At 40.8% G+C, this 20,377-nt stretch overlaps 2 protein-coding genes across 2 annotated transcripts; both read right to left on the reverse strand.

The window, feature by feature from the left end:
* Window positions 1–4,433: 4,433 nt before the first annotated feature.
* Window positions 4,434–5,995, reverse strand: LOC137296175 (uncharacterized). The gene is made up of 2 exons (XM_067827881.1): window positions 5,862–5,995; window positions 4,434–5,140 (listed from the first exon to the last, which is right to left on the reverse strand). The coding sequence occupies exons 1-2, from the start codon at window positions 5,883–5,885 to the stop codon at window positions 4,442–4,444; spliced, it is 723 nt and encodes a 240-aa protein (XP_067683982.1). The 5' UTR covers window positions 5,886–5,995; the 3' UTR covers window positions 4,434–4,441.
* Window positions 5,996–12,166: 6,171 nt separating this feature from the next.
* Window positions 12,167–19,644, reverse strand: LOC137295664 (RNA-binding protein spenito-like). Its single transcript, XM_067827130.1, has 3 exons — window positions 15,495–19,644; window positions 13,815–13,857; window positions 12,167–13,083 (listed from the first exon to the last, which is right to left on the reverse strand). Exon 1 carries the CDS (start codon window positions 19,277–19,279, stop codon window positions 16,982–16,984), a length of 2,298 nt encoding a protein of 765 aa, XP_067683231.1. The 5' UTR covers window positions 19,280–19,644; the 3' UTR covers window positions 12,167–13,083; window positions 13,815–13,857; window positions 15,495–16,981.
* Window positions 19,645–20,377: the final 733 nt, after the last annotated feature.

The following is a 20,377-nucleotide window of genomic DNA, read 5'->3' on the forward strand; positions in this document are numbered from 1 at the left end:
ATCCTACAGCGTGCTCTGTTGTTCAACGAGCTCTGACACACGGAAACCTGGAAATCGTGGAAATCTAAAAACGAGGCTCTGCCGCTAACTTTGGCTGTCTGTGACGATTCTGATATTACATCAACCTCATTGTGCGTCACAGAACTACACTGAATGACCGTAAAGAACACATAACATGTTTAACCAGTGAGCCAGATGCATCGTGAACCATTTTACGACCTTATCAAACAGGGGCAATCTGTGATTCCACAGTTAAGATATGCTGCCTGAACCTCGACATAAAGTAGAGAAAGACGGTGTTATTAAAATTTGAAATTAAGAGTCATTCGTATATTCCATTTCCTTATGAAACAAGGAAATGGAATTTGGTTTAACCAGAGCTGTTTGTGCTGTCAATTTCCACTTTCACACGAGAAAATTCGGATCGGCTGAAAAGTAGGTCAGTGTCTGAACAGGTTAATGAGACTTATGTTTCGGTATGTATCTGCAGCCGTTGTACAACTGTTCTACCGACATTGTGTTTCACGCCAATTCTCGACATCTTCCGTTTGACTATAACGATTTGACTATAAGGTTATCTCCCTTACCATGGTATCTCATTGTTACTGTGACAAATACCCAAGCTGACCTCATTTGCTACCACGCTCTCGTTTTTCGGTTGAAAAATTTGACTTGCCATTGCATGTGTTTGTGGCGGATGTAATTTGCACACACCATTTGTAATTTCAAAAAACCCGAATAGTTTAGTATTATGACGTGCGTTTCAGGAAAGGTGGATGTAGTCCTGTATCAACATAAGATTTATTAAATACAACATCATGTTTACATGTGTGGTATGTGATTTACAACAATAGGTAGTATTGCTCAACTCATACCACACGGAACACACTTCCGGTGTGCTGACGTCAGTACCCCTCTTCCTTCCTCAACCAGATGTTTTATTCGCGTGCACCTGCCCATCTGAAACAGGAAATATTTTCTCGTTTCACCCAGCAGAAAACATTTGAGTCGTACCCGTGTTGTCAAACAACCGCTCATCAGTTATGTACGTGAATGACAAGAAGAGTCTTTTTCATTTTACTTGTGTGTGATTTTCCAAGGCACGTTGGATTATCAGACCGAAACTAGCCGGCATTGCCCGGTGTCATACTGTCATAGTTTATTTACTCATACATTTAGCTTAAGGTCATAAGATTTTAACAAGAAAAAAAATAATGAATAGAAAAAGAGAATGGCGTGGTTTTCACATCGTCTTGGAAATATTATATTACGGAAGCGTTTACAAGTAAACCTTCATTTCCCAACAGCTGAAAGCACATTTGAGAGGATGGCATTACAATTTTGTTTCGTATGCTGTATGTTTCGTATGCTGTATGTTTCGTATGCTGTGATCAAAACACAATCGACGCTGAACTTGACGGTCCTGGGTTTGATACCACGAACAGCGATATATACCAATGGGATACGATGCACAACCTCAGCCACCAGATCAGTCGCCTCTTACTTAGGTTTTCGAAAGATTAATTCTGACTCGGTTCTTCACTCTGGTCGTCATTACACACATCACTGAGGTGAATCCTAATGGAATAACTCGGCCGAGCAACCACTGTCATACTGATCGGTTCTCGCATATGGTTTGTGAATAACATCGTGTTGATATTGTGTGAGTGAGTTTAGTTTCACGCCGCTTTCAGCAATAATTATATTCTAGCAATATCACGGCACGGGACACCAGATATTGGCTTCACGCATTGTACCCATGTGGGGAATCGAACCCGGCGTGACGAGCCAACACATTGACCACTAGGCTACCCCACCACCGCTGTTTATTATGAATGTTAATCTTCACAAATCATTGGAGAACACCACATTCATTAATTTGCTTGAAAATAGGTTTCACAGACATAAGGTTGACTTTAGAATACCACCTAAAGATATTTTGTAGTTGTAACTGCCCTGTATATCCATATATACTTTAGTCTTCAGAGACACGAGTTTGTAACGCCCACACTGTTTGAAAGCTCAGTATTCAGGGTTGACTACTGCCTGTCATTACTAAGCAGTGTTATCAATACATATGTTATCCTTTGATAGATCATGGAGGTTGGGGAGGCCACATTTTACTTCCTTTATAGTTCCATTAGGAATATTTACCTGTGTGTCAAAGTACTTATTGGCGTTTATAAAGTGTGAGTCCGCTAAATTTGTTAGAAAAATACTTTGATGATGATGAGAGCGAAGCTGCAAAACAAATCCCAAACATTCAGTTCCTGGCATACCAAAGGGATGCAACTCATCATCGCCAACTTCGTCACTACATGTGACTGGCCATGGGTCCATAAGTCTTGTATGAGCGGGTGAGTATGGTGTTAGGCCACATTAAGCAATATTGTAGAGGACAACAGAAATGGGCTTCACACATTATACCCATGTGGGAAATCAAAGCCTTCATATGAAGAGCAAACACTCTATCCATTAGGTTATCCCACCACCCCAAGTCTTACAGAGAAAGTAAGTGTTTATTAGAGTAAGTGTGTCTAAATTACATGTGAAACTCACCTGTGGTTCATCTATGGGCCAACAACTGGTATCACACTGTTGTTGGGTGTAAACCAATGATTAGCCAACCAACTTGCTGCTATTAGATACAGAAGGAAATCCAGATATCCATGGTGACCTGTGCACCAGCAGTGTAGGACTAGATCATCAGTAGGTGGTTTGATGACATGTACCTGTGCCATGATGATCTGTTCTCACCTACTCTTTGTGGTGGGTAGCCTAGTGGTTAAAGCCTTCCCCATATGGATACAATGTGTGTGAAGCCCATTTCTCATGCTGGTGTGCCCCACAGGATATTGCTGGAATACTGTTAAACTAAACTCACTCACTATAATTTGTGAAGATCATCACATTAATGTTCATCTTTTCAAATCATTTGAGAACACCAGATTAATTTGCTTGAGTGAGTATGATTTTACTCCTGTCAGCAATTTTCCAGCAAAATCTGGGCAAGGGACACTTCCTTTGCTTGAAAGAAGAGTAAAGTGTCACTGACATAATAAGGTTCACTTTAGAATATCACTAGAAGTCATTTTGTTGAAAGCTGAGGTTAGTGGCTTATGATTTATCAATTAATTAAAATATAACCATACAAACCTTACATAGTCTATCAGGTAATTTGGTTTGTCTGAACTAAATCCCCTAAGTAAAACTAGTATATTTTTTTAGGGCAGGTAAGTTTTGGACAAGGCAGGCAAGTATTACATCTAACCAGCTCTGTGGCCCGACTAAAACTGTTGGCGTCTGATACCCTGGCCTAAGAATTATTTACTTAGTGTCCACATGCTCTGCTTATAATACTTGGAATTACTGTTTCCCTGTATTGCCAACAGACATAATTGCTTGTGTTACACAGCTGACTTTGTGTGCTGACAAGTACGTGCCTGACTGAGGGTGTGAGTTCAAACTTCCAATAGGATTCAACCCAATACAAACGTACTAGAATCTGTACTTTTATGAGTAAAAACTATCACCATTTTAACTTAACTACACAATTACATCAGGTCCATGTTTCCAGGTTGTGTAACCAGCAGGGGAAACATGCTGGTCTTGAAAGCTGGTCCACCCTGGGCACACCCATCATCAAAAAGTTACTTCCATACTCCTAATTCACACCTACAGTAGAACATTTCTTCTATCACTTATATTGTATTTTTTCCCCAAATAATTATGTAAAAGAAAACTTTCAAAGTAAATAACATAGTTCTATATTTCATTCTTATAATTGAACATCAGGTATTCATCTTCAAGTTTTGAATCATAGTAGTTTGGAGTGAAATGGGTGAAATAACAAGTACCCTGTAAGTGACAGGTTTTATGGAATTGTTACTGATGAGAAGCTTCTAGCTACTGATAGATGGAGACATCAAGGTTTGAGTTATAACCACCTGAAACTAACCTAGGTGCTCATGTGCTAATGACACGATAACATGCCTCAACTCTTTCACCGAACCTGGCGTCCTCCTTTACGGCAAGCATGGGTGGCTGAAGACCATCTCGATTCAGGGAGGGAAGATATACATAAATGTGTCCAAGAGCGTCCGTCGTGGTCGTTCTCGGGTGGTAGTTTAGGATGGTGGACAAGAGACTGGGAAGACAAGAGTCGGTGTTAGAGATGAAGACAGCATGTTATGATAAGAGGGGATACACCGAATGTTTGCCGAATACATTACATAGACAAAGGGGATAGAATTTCGGTGCACTTTGGACTTATATTGAAACAAATAGATCGTTTGAATACATGAAGTTTTAAGGAATCTTATTGAAATGATTTAGTCTATGACAAATGTAAGACTTTATATTTCAGGACACTAGATTAAACTTGAAGAGAAAGACCAACACTTCCATTTTAAAACAGAAACATACTATCTTCAATAACGATTTATTCTTTCTTCAGATATTTCGACCAATCAAATTGTTGTACAACCGTGACTCCTGCTTGCGTCATATCTTCCACGGCTTTATCCACCGGAGACATCATTCCAGACTCCTCACACCCCTTGCAACGCACGTCATAACCACTCAAGTACTTCTCCATACACAAAACACATCGCTTAAGATAGTTGCTGTCGCGAGCTCCACACATACTCAGATCAACTACGAACCCAGGGTCACCTTTCCGACTGAAATTCTGCTGAAGTTGAATAGAACTCTGTCTCACGCAACTGGTTGTCGTGCACCCACCAATCAAAACTGTTGTAATATTTTCTTCTCTGAGTTTTTGAATCCACGCTTTAACAGCGTCTGGATCGAAATCCAGAATTCTAGTGTTAGGCTTGATAATCTCTGTGTAGGTTTTGTTTTGAAGACTGTTCGCGACTTCAGAGTCAAATTCGAAGTCCTGTTCCCGTCTGAACAGACAACGGGTCAACAGGAGTGGCACATCGTCAGAGAGATGCTTCACGACGTCCGCAGATCGGGAGAACACTTGCGCGATGCGTGTGACATCACCAGGACCAACCGCCTGCATCCACTGACCCAGGGTGAAGGCCTTCTGCAGATCGATCAAGATGACACCAATACGCGCGGAGACTTCCATTGCCACGGACGAACTGTTTATCACTTGATTTTCACACTGTTCCTGAAAATAATTAATGGTTATTTTGTGAAATGCATGCCTGCAATGTCAAAACTTGGGTTTCATCAAAAGCCTGACGGAATCGGTTAGGTATAGATTATTTATATTTAACGATTGCTGAAAGCTACTCGTGTCCAGGATCATCGGCTCTGATTGTTTTACACATGTTTCAATCAAAATATGTAAAGGATGGTGTAAAGACGCTGTGCCCATAAAACAACCGACTCGTGATTTCTTATGACGCTACATTATATGTTTCTAATCAACAGTTAAACAAGCGATAGATAGTGAGCGAAACGTCAGTAAAATATGAAATCACTTTACCATCGAAATATGAATCTAAATATTTAATCACATCCATTAACAATATCACAATAAGAAAAAAAAATATTGAACACTTTATTGTTAACTTCTTATATAACAGTTGTTGGACGGATGTTGAGTACACTAATGTCGCAGTGTCATATCATCGGGTAGATGATAGAGCGGAGAGCCGCGATGGGGTCTGACAGTCACAGTGGACTGCCGTCCTGATTGGTCCTAACACTGTACTGCTGTACACGGCACTGCGGGGTTATGACTCGAAGACGCGATTAAGACTCCATCGCTGCTCTTTGCCAGAATTGATGGCACTCGAAATAACAACGATAAACAGTATTACATTCTGGTAACAACAACACGTAGACGCCTAGCTGGGAGCATGAGATTGCGATCAAGTTGATACCAAGTCAAAGTTGGTCTCTTTCATTCAAATGAAACTTCGTCGCCGCGTGGCAAGCTGTAAGACCTTTCCCGGGACGATTCACTTGGGAAGCTGAAGAACTCTTGGTCAGACATGGACATATTTCCCCTGGACAGACAACTCCGAATTTTACTGATCTGGTTAACACGAGTTACCTCCCTTGGACTATTGAAGGCGGAAAGGTGTGTTTAATATAAAATATCAAGAATAAATAGTATGTAGTCCAATGCATGTACATCATTTATGTTAAGCAACGATTTAAATATTGTAAACCAGTCGCATGGCCTTTGGAAGTGAGAAAGGGAAGCCCGATGTGATGGATGAATCTGTGGCAGAATTGCCGCAATCATCGTGTATCTATCAATAAAATATGATATATAGAATAGCCAGTTTCATAAGATGTAGAAATATTTGCAAATTTATTAGCAGTTTTCCGGAAATGTCACGTGTGGAATCGTACACACATAAAAGAACTGTGTGATAAATGTCATCGAAGACTGATTTTATAAAGTGACAAGGAGCAAATACTGTCAAACATTAAAACAGAACCGTAGTGTTTCACCAGGGATATATTTGGCACCATTCGGATTAGTGAATGTGACGTTTTGTCTCGTGACTGCATAATGATGAGGTGATATTCTCGTAACCGCCATAGGAAACCCGATTTTGTCAGTTTACTCAAAAGGTGCTACAGTCTGAAGAGATTCTAAGCTGAACACAATCCTTGGCCATGCATGACGAACCATCCCTAGTGTAAAGTAGCAATGTGCCCTTTACAGATTATAGTCCACTTTATCCATGTGCAGAGCTGAATAGGTGCCCTGGCAGCGATCTTTACAGCCACAGTGGGATTCACAGCACAATGGATGCTCGTTCCCTCCATTCTCGTGAGAAGATATACTCTATCGACAACTGCTCTGCACGTTTTCCATGTCAAAACATTGATTACAGAACAGTCTCGTTTCCTGTTTACTTGGTTCCGTCTTATTGCGCAACTTACTGTGATAACCAGTCCAGAAGTGTTTGACTATGTCATTTAAGTGGATGCATAAATATTAATCAGTATGATGTGATAAGTCTACGCACTTGCATATTGCAACACTGAGCTCCCTCTAATCCTTCCAATCCTACAGCGTGCTCTGTTGTTCAACGAGCTCTGACACACGGAAACCTGGAAATCGTGGAAATCTAAAAACGAGGCTCTGCCGCTAACTTTGGCTGTCTGTGACGATTCTGATATTACATCAACCTCATTGTGCGTCACAGAACTACACTGAATGACCGTAAAGAACACATAACATGTTTAACCAGTGAGCCAGATGCATCGTGAACCATTTTACGACCTTATCAAACAGGGGCAATCTGTGATTCCACAGTTAAGATATGCTGCCTGAACCTCGACATAAAGTAGAGAAAGACGGTGTTATTAAAATTTGAAATTAAGAGTCATTCGTATATTCCATTTCCTTATGAAACAAGGAAATGGAATTTGGTTTAACCAGAGCTGTTTGTGCTGTCAATTTCCACTTTCACACGAGAAAATTCGGATCGGCTGAAAAGTAGGTCAGTGTCTGAACAGGTTAATGAGACTTATGTTTCGGTATGTATCTGCAGCCGTTGTACAACTGTTCTACCGACATTGTGTTTCACGCCAATTCTCGACATCTTCCGTTTGACTATAACGATTTGACTATAAGGTTATCTCCCTTACCATGGTATCTCATTGTTACTGTGACAAATACCCAAGCTGACCTCATTTGCTACCACGCTCTCGTTTTTCGGTTGAAAAATTTGACTTGCCATTGCATGTGTTTGTGGCGGATGTAATTTGCACACACCATTTGTAATTTCAAAAAACCCGAATAGTTTAGTATTATGACGTGCGTTTCAGGAAAGGTGGATGTAGTCCTGTATCAACATAAGATTTATTAAATACAACATCATGTTTACATGTGTGGTATGTGATTTACAACAATAGGTAGTATTGCTCAACTCATACCACACGGAACACACTTCCGGTGTGCTGACGTCAGTACCCCTCTTCCTTCCTCAACCAGATGTTTTATTCGCGTGCACCTGCCCATCTGAAACAGGAAATATTTTCTCGTTTCACCCAGCAGAAAACATTTGAGTCGTACCCGTGTTGTCAAACAACCGCTCATCAGTTATGTACGTGAATGACAAGAAGAGTCTTTTTCATTTTACTTGTGTGTGATTTTCCAAGGCACGTTGGATTATCAGACCGAAACTAGCCGGCATTGCCCGGTGTCATACTGTCATAGTTTATTTACTCATACATTTAGCTTAAGGTCATAAGATTTTAACAAGAAAAAAAATAATGAATAGAAAAAGAGAATGGCGTGGTTTTCACATCGTCTTGGAAATATTATATTACGGAAGCGTTTACAAGTAAACCTTCATTTCCCAACAGCTGAAAGCACATTTGAGAGGATGGCATTACAATTTTGTTTCGTATGCTGTATGTTTCGTATGCTGTATGTTTCGTATGCTGTGATCAAAACACAATCGACGCTGAACTTGACGGTCCTGGGTTTGATACCACGAACAGCGATATATACCAATGGGATACGATGCACAACCTCAGCCACCAGATCAGTCGCCTCTTACTTAGGTTTTCGAAAGATTAATTCTGACTCGGTTCTTCACTCTGGTCGTCATTACACACATCACTGAGGTGAATCCTAATGGAATAACTCGGCCGAGCAACCACTGTCATACTGATCGGTTCTCGCATATGGTTTGTGAATAACATCGTGTTGATATTGTGTGAGTGAGTTTAGTTTCACGCCGCTTTCAGCAATAATTATATTCTAGCAATATCACGGCACGGGACACCAGATATTGGCTTCACGCATTGTACCCATGTGGGGAATCGAACCCGGCGTGACGAGCCAACACATTGACCACTAGGCTACCCCACCACCGCTGTTTATTATGAATGTTAATCTTCACAAATCATTGGAGAACACCACATTCATTAATTTGCTTGAAAATAGGTTTCACAGACATAAGGTTGACTTTAGAATACCACCTAAAGATATTTTGTAGTTGTAACTGCCCTGTATATCCATATATACTTTAGTCTTCAGAGACACGAGTTTGTAACGCCCACACTGTTTGAAAGCTCAGTATTCAGGGTTGACTACTGCCTGTCATTACTAAGCAGTGTTATCAATACATATGTTATCCTTTGATAGATCATGGAGGTTGGGGAGGCCACATTTTACTTCCTTTATAGTTCCATTAGGAATATTTACCTGTGTGTCAAAGTACTTATTGGCGTTTATAAAGTGTGAGTCCGCTAAATTTGTTAGAAAAATACTTTGATGATGATGAGAGCGAAGCTGCAAAACAAATCCCAAACATTCAGTTCCTGGCATACCAAAGGGATGCAACTCATCATCGCCAACTTCGTCACTACATGTGACTGGCCATGGGTCCATAAGTCTTGTATGAGCGGGTGAGTATGGTGTTAGGCCACATTAAGCAATATTGTAGAGGACAACAGAAATGGGCTTCACACATTATACCCATGTGGGAAATCAAAGCCTTCATATGAAGAGCAAACACTCTATCCATTAGGTTATCCCACCACCCCAAGTCTTACAGAGAAAGTAAGTGTTTATTAGAGTAAGTGTGTCTAAATTACATGTGAAACTCACCTGTGGTTCATCTATGGGCCAATAACTGGTATCACACTGTTGTTGGGTGTAAACCAATGATTAGCCAACCAACTTGCTGCTATTAGATACAGAAGGAAATCCAGATATCCATGGTGACCTGTGCACCAGCAGTGTAGGACTAGATCATCAGTAAGTGGTTTGATGACATGTACCTGTGCCATGATGATCTGTTCTCACCTACTCTTTGTGGTGGGTAGCCTAGTGGTTAAAGCCTTCCCCATATGGATACAATGTGTGTGAAGCCCATTTCTCATGCTGGTGTGCCCCACAGGATATTGCTGGAATACTGTTAAACTAAACTCACTCACTATAATTTGTGAAGATCATCACATTAATGTTCATCTTTTCAAATCATTTGAGAACACCAGATTAATTTGCTTGAGTGAGTATGATTTTACTCCTGTCAGCAATTTTCCAGCAAAATCTGGGCAAGGGACACTTCCTTTGCTTGAAAGAAGAGTAAAGTGTCACTGACATAATAAGGTTCACTTTAGAATATCACTAGAAGTCATTTTGTTGAAAGCTGAGGTTAGTGGCTTATGATTTATCAATTAATTAAAATATAACCATACAAACCTTACATAGTCTATCAGGTAATTTGGTTTGTCTGAACTAAATCCCCTAAGTAAAACTAGTATATTTTTTTAGGGCAGGTAAGTTTTGGACAAGGCAGGCAAGTATTACATCTAACCAGCTCTGTGGCCCGACTAAAACTGTTGGCGTCTGATACCCTGGCCTAAGAATTATTTACTTAGTGTCCACATGCTCTGCTTATAATACTTGGAATTACTGTTTCCCTGCATTGCCAACAGACATAATTGCTTGTGTTACACAGCTGACTTTGTGTGCTGACAAGTACGTGCCTGACTGAGGGTGTGAGTTCAAACTTCCAATAGGATTCAACCCAATACAAACGTACTAGAATCTGTACTTTTATGAGTAAAAACTATCACCATTTTAACTTAACTACACAATTACATCAGGTCCATGTTTCCAGGTTGTGTAACCAGCAGGGGAAACATGCTGGTCTTGAAAGCTGGTCCACCCTGGGCACACCCATCATCAAAAAGTTACTTCCATACTCCTAATTCACACCTACAGTAGAACATTTCTTCTATCACTTATATTGTATTTTTTCCCCAAATAATTATGTAAAAGAAAACTTTCAAAGTAAATAACATAGTTCTATATTTCATTCTTATAATTGAACATCAGGTATTCATCTTCAAGTTTTGAATCATAGTAGTTTGGAGTGAAATGGGTGAAATAACAAGTACCCTGTAAGTGACAGGTTTTATGGAATTGTTACTGATGAGAAGCTTCTAGCTACTGATAGATGGAGACATCAAGGTTTGAGTTATAACCACCTGAAACTAACCTAGGTGCTCATGTAGTTGATGACGCATGACTTGTACGAGTCACACCCTGGAACAAATACCAAGACGCATATTGACTCGGTATGTAGCATTTGGAACACTAGTTCAGCACACAAGGCATAAGTCCAGACACCTTCCCATTTAAACATAACACACCTCAGGGGCACCATACTCACTGTATCGAAACTCTCATCAAATCTGATAACAAAATATACTTTATTCTGAAAACTTAACATCATCTTCAATAGGAAGAATAAAGAATATATACTTAAAATGTTTGGAACATCTGTGAAAAAAATTCACAGCCATAAAAATATTGGTAGTAAACACAGGGCTGCCTCACTGACTTTGGCACATCGAGGTCCAGGTAGAAACAGCCCCACTTCTGGGACCAGTTGACTGATGGCCACTCCATGGAATAACAAGCACATCAAAGCTTGCTTGCAGGGGTCACTTCGACCTGTTCCTATGGTCAGAACAAAAAATGGACATCATTTGCAGCTCTGTAAATGGGAGTCTTGCAAATAGAGATAGGCTTGGACCTAGTTCCTGGCCAGGTGGAACCACTGTTGAGACACATAAAGCCCATGGACAAGGTCCTGGAGAAGAACTGCATCAGCATGCCTTCAAACACAAAACACCAGCAAAACTCAGGGTAGTTGTGGAAACTTTCCTTTCCATTGACATAAAACAAACACTGTAGTTTTCCTATGAGGACACATTACGATTTCAAGGACAACATGATGAAAGGCTTGGGTCAGGTTTCCCTGAAACTTCTTGCGATTACGGTTTCAAGCACATCTAGGCACCGCCATGTTTCCCTGTTACTGGGATCGACGAATATGGCTACCAGTGCACACCCACCCTGTTACAGGTTTCACCTCATTCACTGGCTGTTCTACTGCAAGGGGCACCGAAACCTGAACAACATATGGATAATGTTGATGTTCAATTTTGAGAGGACAATTCCACTGTAGCTGTACTTCACACTACAAGAATGGATGCCAAATGATGGAATTTTTATGGAGTCAAGAAGGTTTTGAAGTGTTACATACTGTCTTGTTGACTTCTAAGGGAGAGGAATCACCTTTGTCACTTAGCAGCAACTTTGAGAATTCCTTGAAATAAAACTTTTCACATTTTCACTGGTGTACAGCGATTGCCTTCCTCAACCACAGAACGATTTCATCAAACAATCAAAATCACATTCATTTCACACATGTACGTTTATTTCACATACCTAAAAGAATGAGTACACATCACTTGGGAATCAACAAGTAAAACCATCTGTCACAATACTGAAGCACTGGTCCACAAAATATAATTAATTCAATTTCTTGATCCAACATGGCTCCTTCCGGATAAAGAAATACCACAAAAACACAGGCTATATTATATTAATGAGTATGCCATGCATGTATTACACAACACATATTATCTTGCCATCATCAGGGAAAGCGCCTCTTCCAACTACAAGCGGAGTAAGGGTTAGCCCTAAACCAACAAAAGCCTTGACTGGGAAGGCAGCAGCTAGACTCATCACTGGCACGACTTCCTACACTCTCCAGGAACAGTTTCCAGCATTCTAATTTCCAACTTTGACAACATCTTGTATTTAATTTTGAACACAACAGCGATTCAGCTCATTTTCCCCCAAACCAATGAATTTCCAAAACACATCTTTCATATTTTCACAAAAGAGAATTCATGGTGTTGAACTTCGCAATTGTGCATACTTTCTGTTGGAAAAGAAACTTCCTTCCATTAAGAAATCTAAACGTTGTCATGGTTGAAAATTGCTCTGTGTGGAACTACACAACAACCCTTGTAACACTGTATAAACAAACTACCATTCACGAGATTCACATGGCACTTCCCATGAACATGTTTCTTCGACTGGCTCTCACTGCTTGGAATGAAAAGTGTATGGAGCACATTGTTCAGTCTCATACTGTGGCTGTAGCAGATAACCACATTATAGGGAACATTTGGATGACAGAAGCTTTCCTTTTTCCAACACTCAATTTGGCACAGTTTTCACACATCCATATTTTCAAATGAATTCATGTCTTCATTATTCAGAATCCTCCTCCAATCTCCTTTGAAACTGTGACTTTGCGTGACCTGTAAAAATTATTGTTGATTAATTACTGCAAACAGACTCAAATATTATGCATGTATTCAATGATAATAATCTTGTAACCACAAAAAAGGCAATTCTCTTGTATAAGTTGATTTTAAATATGTTCAATCATGCAAATAGTTGTAGTTTCCTGGAGTGCAAAAGTACTATCCACTTATCAGTGTACAAAGGCTAACAAGCAAACACATCAGAATGATGACCAGTCTGTAATATCAGTACATGTGTCATATGACTTTGGGCCAACCATTTTATGTTGAGCTGACACATTTCCTTATCACACTCTCCTGTGTCGACATAGCACTGTAGATTTATCTCCTACACTTGCTACACACAAAGATCTGTTCTCAAGGTGAGTGAGTGAGTGAGTGGGTATGTTTGTTTTACGCTGCTTCAGCAATATTACAGAGATATCAATATGTGTATGCATGTGTGTGTGCGTATGTGTGCGCGTATGTGTGCGTGCATGTATGTGTATGTGCGTATGTGTGTGTGCATGTATGCGTGTGCGTGTGAGATTTAAAACTGACCTAGCACTGGTGAAGCAATAACGTTAACTATAAATAGCTCAGAAACAAATACAAATTCTTTTTTTTTAATTGTAAAAGAATACATCATACACTCATGACTAAAGACTGCTTGCAGACAGTTCTCAAATTGATCCAAGGCACATAATACACAGACAACAGTACAAGTGCATACATTGATATCTTACCTCCACACGTTAAACTGGGCTGGATGTTGTTTCATGTGATAAACTGAAATGACAAAAACAGACATTCCTGCAAATATTACAATGAAGCAATATTACCTTGAAAACATCAAGAGTGGAAATAACAGTATTGACACTAGTCAAATATCCCATATGCTAATCAGCAACTACCCAAGTACAGTAACCATGGTTACATCAGTGCTAAAATCATGCATGTCTTAGTTAAAACATCAGGGAAACAGTTTCCTTTCCCCAAATAAATTCACAAGAAGAATCATCAATATCGCACGCAATGGCAAACTACTCTTCATGAACATGTCTACTTGTTATGACGACATCAAATGTATCAGCATGCATACAGCTAAGTGGAAGGAGAGTACTAAAAGGTCGTTAAGTTTTCCTCCACAAAGGGGCACTACTACCAAATGCAATCAAAGTCAAACTTGTTGCTATGGAAACAAAAAAATAGGATAATAAGAATTTCAAAACTCTAAAATGGCACCTGTACACCACAAGATCTATCTATGCGCCAAGTTCAGAGAAGAAATGGTGAACAGATTTAAAGTTCTCCTCCAGAAAAGAGCACTACCACCAAATTCAGTTGAAGTCAAACTTGTTGCCATGGAAACACACACAAAAAAAATAGATTGTTCTGAATTCCAAAACTACCAAGAGGCACCAGTGCACCACCAGACCAGTTTAGAGAAGAAATACAGAACAGTTTTTAAGTTCTGCACTGGAAAAAACAATTTTGCAAGGACAGATGAAGCCTATTTTAATTGATAATAATTAGATGAAAATGCAAACTGTATAAACAGAACGGATTCTGTTACACCCCAACACTCCATAAGAGTGGACTGAATACACCACAGCAGCTCTCATCTGTTGGCATTCCATGCCAGATTTAATACTCCTTAAGCAGAATCATATGGCATTTAACTGTAGATGTCTACATTGGACACTGGAGACCCTGACCTACATCTACATAGGACACAGCACTGGAGACCCTGACTTGAGTCTTTATGTGACAGAGCTGGAAACTGACATATGTCTCTACATGTGACACACAGCTGGAGATTCTGACCTACGTCTACATGGGACAATGGAGATTCTGACCTACAACTACATGGGACACAGCACTGGAGACCCTGACCTACATCTACATGGGGCACAGCACTAGGGACCCTTAACTACATCTACATGGGAAACAGCTGGAAATCGACCAATGTCTACATGGGACACACAGCTGGAGATTCTCGCTTACGTCTAAATGGGACAATGGAAACTCTGACCTACAACTACATGGGGCACAGCACTGGAGACCCTGACCTACATCTGGGACACAGTGCTGGAGACCTTGACCTACATCTACATGGGACACAGCTGGAGATTCTCACTTATGTCTAAATGGGACAATGGAGACCCTGACCTATTTCTACACAGGATACAGCACTGGAGACCCTGACCTACATCTACATAGGACACAGCACTGGAGACCTTGCCTTTCATCAACATAGGACACACAGCTGAAGATTCTGACCTATGTCTACATGGACACTCATAGAGAAGCTGTGGAACTAGGTTTACACTGGCCTAGACTATTCTGGAGAACACATTTCTACAGCAGACTTGAGATACAACAGACTGGCAGATGTAAGGAAGAGGCTGAGGTGGAGGACTTACCTTTGTGTTCACGTAGCTGCAGCACCAGGAAGGGAAGATGTGACAGACAATGGAGACACGCTGCACATGCTGTTCAGGCATTAACACAAGAAAGCATACAGAACATTTCTAAAACAATTACAAAACGTGACACAAATAAATTCATTCTTTTCAGTACTAAAATGGATATCTTCCACTACTCAGCATCATTGTAAAAACTAAAACAAAATGTTTATAAAGTTACAAATACAGGGTTGCATACCAAATCAGTATTAGCAGTGGAGTCAGTACTAGCAGCGGTAACAGTACCAGCAATAGTATCTACAATTGAATTAAAGTCAGCAGAATGTCTAAGTGCCTGGCCACCTGCCCATGACGTCTGCTTTGTACAATCATATAAACAGTGCATAACAAGAATCCTTGTGTCAAGTCTCAAACATAAAAGTCAGATCATCTGAAAACAATCAACTCTTAACATGCAGTATGTTTACAATGCAACCATGGCGACAACAGAACTCTTTATGACCTGTTTTAACTAAGGGATCTTGTCAAACCATCAAGAAGCTCAACATTGAAGTTTTTGTTATCAACATCACCCAATCATGTGACCTCAGACTATTGTAAATCACGTCATTTTTACTGCTATAGCTAAATGTAAAACCTGCCTGTATTGCCCACTGAATGATTGCTAATGGAAAATATAAAAAACAGATTATGTCAACGGGCTTGCACCACAAAACAGTAATATTGGTTTGGCTTCATCAGTTTCATCCCAAATGCACAGAAAACAAATAGAAGTAAGTACAATCAATTACAGAACGTGTTCTCAGGGTCTTCAAAAACATGAACTGATGTTGACCTCATCATTTCCTTTACACAAACAGAAGGCTACCAGAAATTCTTGAAAAAAGAAATCCATTCATGGTGCTTACTCATTACTACTGTACCACAGTCAAGTGTGTTCTGACAGGTAGTTCCAATCACTTCACACCTGACAACTACTGCATAAATATGGGATACACAATGTTTCTGCATGAAGGACCTGACAATCGGATCCCAGTCCTTATTACATTCTGTATCATATAGTAGTATGGCACATAAAAAACAATTATTGCAAGACTAACTGACATAATTTCTCACAGTGACAAAGAAGAAAGTGTACTAACATCAAGGGTATCAAGGTATTTAGATGCAAGAGTAAATCACAAGGATGGTTGGATGTATAAACAGTTCAGACTGATAGACACCATGTTTCATTTTTGCAGCCACATAAAACCTACACTTTGGCTTCACACAAGGAGGCACAGGCTTCATTCAGTGGACACTTGACAGGGTTTCCATGGAAACATCAATGGACATAACATTTCTGAATCAACTCAAAAGATAGGAAGAGGAAGGTTCATCTAGAACTTAACCTACAAACTCAGGTGGAAGCTTCACCAAATTAAAGCTTTTAAAAACAATATAACAAAGACATAATGTCTGTCACAAGATCTTCCCAAGCACAACTACGCAGCTCCGAGGACAACCACTACTACCAAATAGTCTTCTTTAGCAGGATCGGCAGGGAGCTGAGGTGCACGCTTCTGGAGAAAGCTGTACCCAAATGTGCAAGGAGGAAACGCATGAAGCACACCAACATTGTTCTTGTCCTGGGATGGATTGGGTGGGAGAGAGATCACACCAGCTGCTTCCTTCTGCTTCAGGTAAGTCACCAGATTCTTGAGAGGTCTTGGTTGAATGGATCCACTTGGGTCCTCATAACTCTGAACAGTACTTGGTAATGCTAACAGGATACAATGGCCATGTGCCCCAGAGCTCTGAATGCGTCGACCTACATCATCCAGTTTTGGTTGATCTAATCGGAGGCGTTGAGTAATTTTGAGAACAGGGGATTCTGTCGTTGTTGGGTCTCTCATCAAGTTGTCTACTATAGTCACATCCCCACTAACCACATGCATACGAGCAGCAAATGAACTACTTTTAAGTATCAATGCACCATTCCAAGCAACAGGTAAACACTTAGCTAAATCAGACAATGAACCAACATGGTCAGAAATATTGAGCTCCTTGTCACCCTCAAGCCTCCGCCCATTCCGACCCATTCGTTCGTCACATTCTTTTCCTGATTCACCACTAGTCCGGCGAAAAGTATCATGGTCCTTCATTCCTTCACGCCCACCAAACTCACGAGGTCTGTCTGGTGACCTTGACCTGCCAGAACGATGAATACCCAGCTCACCTGGAGATCTAGGTCGTCTCTGACGCTCACTATGGTCACTTAAATGATCCCAATCATCTCTCCTTCGTTCAGAATCACGTGGATTATCGGGATTACGATATGCATTCATTGGATCACCTCCAGAAACATGCCAATCATCACGACGAGATCTTCGGTCAGGTAGGCCATCAGAACCTTGGCCTTTCCATGGACCACCCTTTTCTCCAACTTCAAAACCTCGTCCCTGGTCCAGGTATGGGCTGTCTTGCTCCGACACATTTGCAGCGATTGTGTTGGGGTCAGCAAAATCCACTCGCAGACGTCTGTTATGTCCTCCCATGGGCCACCCACGCATGTCCTGACAAGCTGCAGTAGCAGCATCAACCCCATCGTACAGTACATATGCATAGTTCTTGCCATGAGGCCACTCTATCCTATGAATCGCACCAAATCTATCAAATTCTCTTTCAAGTGTATCATAACTTACCCAAGGACCAAGTCCCCCTACCCACAAACAAGTTGTTGGAGTCACCTTTCCATAACCAATCTTACACTGGAACTTTCCAATATACTTTCCGGACATATCCACTTTTGACTTGTGTGCACAATCTAGATTAATGAATTTAATGAAAGCATATGCATTTCCCTGACCTCTTTGGGGTCTTTTAATATCAATGTCTTCAACACTCCCATACTTTTCAAATATCCGTCTCAATTCACCATCAGTGATATTCACATCCAGATTTCCCACGAACAACGTTCTTGTTGCTTTATCATCAAATTCAGGATCAACATGATCTAAATGATGAGGAAATTTCTCATTTGGTGCACGTGGACGATCAAGTGGTTGTCCTCCAGCAACGGCAACGGCAGCAGCAGCAAACGCTGCTGCATCCCCTCTTGGAACAAAATCTCTCCCTGGCTGCATGGGCCTGTCGCCCCCACCTCTACCTCCACCTCGTCTGTTTCCCATCATGTGGGGCGGAGGAGGGGAACCACCTGACCCCATGCGACCTGCATGGCCATAGAACATGTCACGATTATTATACTCACTATTTGGGCTGTTGCTACGAGTTCGTTTATTGAAAACTGGGTCCACTCTTACTTGACGTTCAAACAAAACAAGCTTAGCTTTTGCATGTTTTGCAACACGAGCATGTTCTGGGTAGCGGAAGTTAACATATGCCACTCGTTGGTCGCCTGAAACAGTAATTTTCACGTTCATTTCCCCGTACTTTTTGAACTCCTGGAGCAGGGTATCCCTCAACAATGGATCAGGAATTTTGCTTGGAATACTACTTATACACAGGGACCTGTAATCGTGAGATTTCGACTGATCACGAATTGGAGCATAACCCTGATCCATCATTCGATCATTTCTGTAGTGTTTACGAGGGTGATCCATCTCTCCACGGTCAAAATCATCACGACGTGGAGGATACGATTTGTTGAACTTCCCACCCCTCTCTCGCCGATCAAAGTCTGGGCTCAATCTGTCGCGCATAGAGTCGTGATCGGGTATTGAGTATGAAGAACGTGATCTTTTGCTTCTTGGAGAAGCATCACGATCTTGTTGTCGTTTCATGACGGTTGTTCTCCAAAAAAATTGCTGATGTCGCCGAAAGCTTCTGTTTCACAGCACCGCCATCTTGGGCTCATTGAATAAATTATTTGTTTTGTTCTCGGTTTTAAAGCACAGCTGTTTGACGGTGATTCCCATCTTCTGTAACTATTGAATAATGCTGGTGTGCCGAAAAGTTACACTGAATGACTGTGCAAATCGTAGAAATGAAACACGCACATGACTATATTGTAGCGCGCATTATTCCAAATTCCGGAAAAGACACATCAGCTTTGCGTAGGAATACATAGGTGGGATTTGGCAAGGAACGAAATTACCTCCCCTAGTCTACGCTCCTTCCCAACACGTGACACCTCAGCGAACGGGCTGACGCTGTGAGGGGATTACAGTAGCAACCTGCAGCGACAAGCTCAAACTGTCAGTAAGCCGCTGTTGCGTTTCGCTGAAATGTGTGCAAATCAAGTAATCAAATACCGACCGTGTTTGCTCTGTACAGTTTAAACAGGCGGTTCAGCAACAAGATATTAATGTGACAGAATGAATGGATAGCAATAACATATTTGAGCTCTCCTGGAAAAGTAGGGAAACGTTAAAAATATGTGATCTTTCGAAGACAAGACAGGCTTCTTTCAGAGATGTAACAGTCTGGGAACCAAAACCTACCCCTCCAACTTTGCACTTCCTCCATGGACATAATAAGGTTCACGGTTTGGGGACTTAAGTGCATAGTCGCCAGGTCGGCCTGTGGGATTAGTGGATGCCCATTGTCCATAATGACCCATGAACTATCTACTCTGCTTTAATCAGGCCCGCCTATCTGTGTTAATGAAGCATTCACGACCTGGTAATTTTGTATGCAACCATAAATATGTTTTTTCAGAGACAGTTCAAAAAGCGGATAGTTTTTTCAATTAAAGCCATATTAGCTGCATATTGTTCTTTCATAAAATGAAGTGTAGCACTTTTCGTTGCATATAATTTCTTGTCGTTAGTTACGATTATAGTTTTTTTTATAGTTTTCACGAACTAATTCATCAAAGTGTTTTCTGATACGTGGGACGTCTTAACATGTCTGTTTACACACACGTACAGTCTTTAACT

The sequence above is a fragment of the Haliotis asinina genome, chromosome 9, assembly GCF_037392515.1.
Source record: "Haliotis asinina isolate JCU_RB_2024 chromosome 9, JCU_Hal_asi_v2, whole genome shotgun sequence".
In the NCBI taxonomy this organism is placed as follows: domain Eukaryota; kingdom Metazoa; phylum Mollusca; class Gastropoda; order Lepetellida; family Haliotidae; genus Haliotis; species Haliotis asinina.

Bases quoted from the DNA above. Each gene is read 5' to 3' on its own strand.
- LOC137296175 (XM_067827881.1), bottom strand. From the start codon at position 5,885: ATGAAAGAGACCAACTTTGACTTG. The intron at 5,141-5,861 runs GTATCAACTTGA...AATTATTTTCAG, and splicing joins AAGAGACCAACTTTGACTTG to GAACAGTGTGAAAATCAAGT.
- LOC137295664 (XM_067827130.1), bottom strand. From the start codon at position 19,279: ATGAAACGACAACAAGATCGTGATGCTTCTCCAAGAAGCAAAAGATCA.